General features: G+C 36.7%; 1 protein-coding gene across 1 annotated transcript; it reads left to right on the top strand.

The window, feature by feature from the left end:
* Nucleotides 1–664: 664 nt before the first annotated feature.
* Nucleotides 665–4,645, top strand: LOC107830366 (putative Peroxidase 48). Its single transcript, XM_075240641.1, is given in 7 exon segments — nt 665–1,137; nt 1,140–1,348; nt 2,807–2,974; nt 2,976–3,011; nt 3,670–3,802; nt 3,805–3,834; nt 3,949–4,645. Coding segments are annotated over 7 exon segments (1,134 nt in total). The 5' UTR covers nt 665–1,088; the 3' UTR covers nt 4,458–4,645.
* The last annotated feature ends 945 nt before the right edge of the window (nt 4,646–5,590 follow it).

The raw sequence follows: 5,590 nt of genomic DNA, 5'->3' as shown, positions 1-5,590 counted from the left end.
GAATGTGATCCCTTTTACAAATGATTAGATCCCCTTTATATAGTAGGGGAATCCTACTCTTGGTACAATTCTAAATACAGTAAGAAATCTCATGATTGACTAATTAATCAGCCTTTTCTTGATACGTGCCGAGATTTTTGCCGTTATCCTCGCCCGATTGCGGATATTTTGGTTTTTCGTTATTTGGCCCGGTAAGCTTCCTTCGATCTTGCTCGATCTCTATCCTGCTTGGCCCCGATCTTAGCCGACCTCGATCTCGATCGGTCTCAGGGTCTCGAGCTCAGCTGTCTACCTTTATACCGCGGTCCAATATAACATAGGGTCGAACCTTGGCCTGCCTCGTTCCAGGTCAAACCCGATTTTGACCGTATACAGGTTTCAATAGCGTGGTAGCTCGATCCTCGATAGAGTGGCGAATTAAGTTGTGCACGAATTGGTTACGTGAAAGTTTTAGAAATATATTGTTTTGATAGAAAGTATTTTTATCCAGCTTAATATACTTATTAATCACTTACACGACGTGAATTTAAATTGGTCGAACTAATTACACCAAAAGGAATGATAATATTACAACAAGCAATCCTGACCCTTAAAATATAACTTCTTTCTTCGAACTTGACCGAGCATATGTCACCTTTTATATATCAGCTATTTTTAAAAAAAGTTATTTTTCAGGGTATCACCCTTTTATCATTTCACTGTTCTACACCTTAGCACATATACACGTATCCCCCTTCACAGAACTTTCCTAAATCCCTTCCATTTCTCCGTTCCACCTTCGGATTCCTTACAATTCTGATCGACCATGCTCTCAATTGAGTCATGGAATTCGGATACTCACTCTCAATGTATCCAATTCTACCAAAATCTTGGCCCCAAACAAAAAAAGAGAAAGAAGAAAAAGAAATGCTATTTGTTATACAGTTATACTCCATCTTCCGTTTCAAACCCTGGCGCGCGCGAGCTAGTTTTCTGTGTTACATATAGCGGTGTAGATTAGAAAGCAAGTCAGGTGTCAATTCCTCACCAATGCTTTCCCAATTTTCACTTTCTGTTGAGTCGTCATTTTCCATTACTCTCTTTTCAAAATGTTGAACAAGAACTGGGCTTTAATGGCGGTTTTCTCATTCTTGGTTGCGGCATCGTGACAACAATGGCAGCGCAAACAGAATCTGTGCCTGGTAATGTGTCTGAATTTCGTACGCCCCTTCGATATGATTATTATGAGGAGAAATGTGGGAATGTTGAGAACATTGTGAGGAGAATGATGCTGAGAATCGTTCAGCTGCAACACAACGCCCCAGCACAACTCTTGCGCCTTCTTTTCCATGATTGTTTATTTGGGTCCGTCTACTCTCCAGTTCCTGAATCCTTTGATTAAGTATATTCAATTTCTTATTTTTTGTTGTTTCTTTCCCAAATTTTAGGTGCTCTTGTATGTGCAATGGTGTTCTTCTGTTCAAACTTTATATTTAAAATTATTTTTGTCATCTGTTACTGTTTTACTGATTCTTGATATGTGCATCGTTCATGAGTTCTTTTTACTGGCTTTTGTGGGATTGTATATTATTCATCTCATTTTCGCATCAGTCTTGGACACATATTTATCTGTTCATGAATCCATTGTGCGCACACCTATGTATAATCGTTTCTTTTAAAAAATGTAAGCATGATTACATCTAGAAAAGGATTTAGTACCTTTAATAATGAAGCAGGGGAAGGGGATTAAAGAGGCTTGCAATCGTATTAAAAGAGACTAATGTCTTATGCTATGTACTCTACTGCTGCATTAATGTTGTTTCACTTTTAATTTTTGGAAGCAATTCTAATTCGTATTATCAAGAAAATGATGATAATTGATCTATTTTGTGTCGTTCCTTCTGTTATTTGATGCAGTTCTTAGTTTTTTTAGGTTCTACAATCTCAAGTGCATGTGACCTCGATACACAATATTTTTAGTATTTTTACCGTTTGTCACTACTATTCCTCTGTTACACGTTCCATGCATGTATCGATTGTGAATTCATTTTCTGTATTTCTCTTATAGATTTGTAGACATTTCTTTTATAATTAGCCTTGTGATATTTGTTATCTTGCGTCGTGTGAACTTTTCGTGCGTTGTCTTAGTCTTTTATGTTAAGTTCCTTAACTGCTTCAATTGGGTCAGTTCCTATTATCCTCCCAATATTTAGAAGTGTGTTTTTACTGAGTTTCAAATTATTTGCTCTATGCAGACTTTTTGTCCTGGTCTTGTCCATGTAGACGTATATTGACAATACTTGGTGGATTTTTTATTTCTTATTTGCATTGGTTCCTGATGCGCGCACGTGCAATTGTACTTCTTTGATGTACTTGTGGATGCTTCTCTCTTAATAATTAACCGCGTATCTTGATTCGTGCATTGTGCACTTGTGATTCTTCATATGTTGTCATGTGTCTTTGTGCCTTGTGTTCGTCGTTTGATTCAGATGGAGGTTTTACCAGATCTTGGATCAGTTGCCTTCTCAGTTTTATGCTTATTGAGTTCCGAATATTTTTAATGTATATTTACCTGTAGTTATATCCCTCTGTGTATGTATCCACATTCCTTTACCCACTTCTCCTTTGGGTAATAAAAAGAGGGCGGGATGGCATTACTTCTGAAATAGAGATTAGAGTCCTAAGGGAGTCAAGAAATGATATTTAGCAAACAAGCTAAGGAGCTCAGACTGATTGTGAAAACAACTCCAGACTATGAAGCTTTTCTTCTTCTTTTTTGATTAGGCAGAGTTTCCGGACAGTGAATTTACTGTTTCACTAATTTCAGGGTTGTGATGCATCTGTTCTGCTAGCTGACAGTAATAGCGAGAATGGGACTGTTGAACGTGACGCCATCCCAAATAGGACATTGAAAGGCTTTGATTTCATTGATATGATAAAAGATGAGATTGAGGAGGCATGCCCTGGGGTTGTTTCTTGTTCTGATATCCTTGTCCATCCTTGTCCTTGCAACAAGAGATGGCATCGTTCTGGTATGAATTTCGCCATATCCTTTGTTTCTTATAATCCAGCACCTTAAGTTTTTTGCTGATTTCTTCATTATTACTCTTAGTACTTCATTTCTATTTTACATGGATATATTCTGTGTTCCTGTTCAAGGAGCAATTGGAGAATAGAATCTGGCGTGAAATGGATGTAACTCATGCACTAGCATGCAATCCATCTTTCTTGAAATAGTTTAGTTAAACGATCCTAGTGCATATTCAGATATTTAATACATAAAAAAAACATTTTACACCTTCTAGTGGTATCATTTACATGTCAACAGGGCATTGTTCAGAAAATATGGGAATATTCTTAAACAGTGCATTAGGGTATCTTCTAGCTTTGCGGACCAAATCGGCATTTCAACTCCAAGTATTATATCTTTGAAGTAGTTTAGTTGAATGATCCATATTCAGATATTTACATAACAGAACATTTTACACCTCTTAGAGGTATCATATATATGTTAACAGGGTACAATTCGGAAAGTATGGTACAATATTTATAAACAGTGCATTTTAATATCTTCTAGCTTTGCGAACAAATTGGCACTTTATCGTCAAGTATTATATCTTTAAGCTTAAGTATAAAAAAGTATTATATCTTTAAGCTTTCCGTTTCACATGCTGCTTTTGTACATTTTAGGCCGGTGGTCTATATTATCCTGTGCTTACGGGCAGAAGGGACAGTAAGGAGTCATTCTTTGATGAGGCAATGGCTGAAATTCCACGACCAAACGGGAATATCACTGAAACACTTAGGCTGTTTTCGCTAAGAGGATTGATGAGAGGGAAACGGTGGCACTACTTGGTAATCTTCTAATCCTATACTTTAATTTTCATATGGTGGATTCTGCATCCTTTTTTGGAACACTTGTACATCTTTTGAAATTTCTCTTCTGTTTATTTTCTTCATCATCCGAAGGAGGACATAACATCGGGAAGATTGGTTGTGAATTCATTCGGCCAAGGCTCAGTAATTTCATGGGGACAGGTTTACCTGATCCAACGATTCCTTCTGATTTTCTTGAAGAGTTGATGCAGAAGTGTCCAGACGATAACAACACCATCAACAATATGTTCAACGAACATACAGCGAGGGGTCTGAGTGGGTCTGCTATATCATACTCCGAGGGACTGTCAGCGGTTTCGTCGTTTGGAACTTCATTTGATAATCACTATTACAAGACTCTGACAAGAGGACGAGGGCTGCTGTTTGCTGATCAACAGTTGATGGCTAATGAAAAGACGGCAGCGGTGGTGATGGATTATGCTTTGGATGAGAGGGCTATATTTAGGACTGAGTTTGCTCATGCCATGGATAAATTGTCAAATATTGGCGTTCTTACTGGATTCCAAGGAGAAGTTCGGCACAGTTGCTCCTGCTCCCATCTCAATTCTGATCAACGAGAACTATCGGTAGGAGTAGCCTAGTTATTCATGACTTTTCCTAGTGCGTGATTTAGGGAAAACTTGCCCGGCATATCTGTGAGTGAATTGTTTCCTTTGTATGCTAATGATCTAGTTACAATGACTAACTGATTGAACAAAGTTTGCCATGCTTGCATCTTTTGTACGTACAAATATGTGTGCCAATATAATATCCTGCTTTGAATTGGGAATTGCCTTCTACAGTAATAATTAAGGTATATGATCTTATATCATCTAACTGCAAGGAAAAGGGTTCAAATCAAGAAGAAACTCAAGAAATATATCAAGATTTCTGTTAAATTTCTGGGAGCAATAATTATTGAGCATTATCACCTTTATCTATTGTAAAAAATAACTGTAGCATGTATGAAAACCTTTTTCCCCCCTAAAGTAATTCCAATGCCAGTATATACATATAGGAAATCGAACCAGTTAGTACATGCTATTTGATCTTAAAAACTTGCCGCAAACTTATAAAAAGAAGGGTAATTGAAGGTTTAAATCTTGAAGATAGCTGTTAACATCATGCATAAACAAGAGAATCACAAAGTAAAAAGGAGGGAACACTGTTAAATTTTCTTGCAATACTATCCTTTAAAATAGATAACCTTACTCAAATTTAGGCGGCAACTATATTCAGAAAGCCGCAAAATACATTGAAATCTAAATGTTGTGTGTGAGGAATTAATTAAATGCGCAACAACAAAAAATCAAATTGATCTGCAGCATTACTAAAGGTATAGTATCTTATATCATCGTGCTGCAAGGAAAAGGGTTCAAATCAAGAAGAAACTCAAGAAATTTATCAAGATTTCTGTTAAATTTCTGGGAGCATTGGCTCAGCCAGTATCACCTTTATTGATTGTAGGAAATTGTAGCATGTATGAAAATCTTTTTTCCCCCGGTAATTCCAATACCAAGATATATAGGAAATATATCGAACCGGATATATAGTACATGCTATTTGATCTTAAAAACTTGCCGCAAACTTGAAAAATGAAGGGGAAGCTAAGGTTCAAATCTTGAACGCCACTCGTTAACATCAAGCATAAACAAGAGAATCATATACAGAATAATTATAAACATGAAAAGTTGAAAAACTATAAACATCTTAAAAGGAGATTATCCAAGATTTC

This window comes from Nicotiana tabacum, chromosome 3, assembly GCF_000715075.1.
Source record: "Nicotiana tabacum cultivar K326 chromosome 3, ASM71507v2, whole genome shotgun sequence".
Lineage (NCBI taxonomy): Eukaryota > Viridiplantae > Streptophyta > Magnoliopsida > Solanales > Solanaceae > Nicotiana > Nicotiana tabacum.
This window is presented reverse-complemented; position numbering and strand designations above follow the sequence as displayed.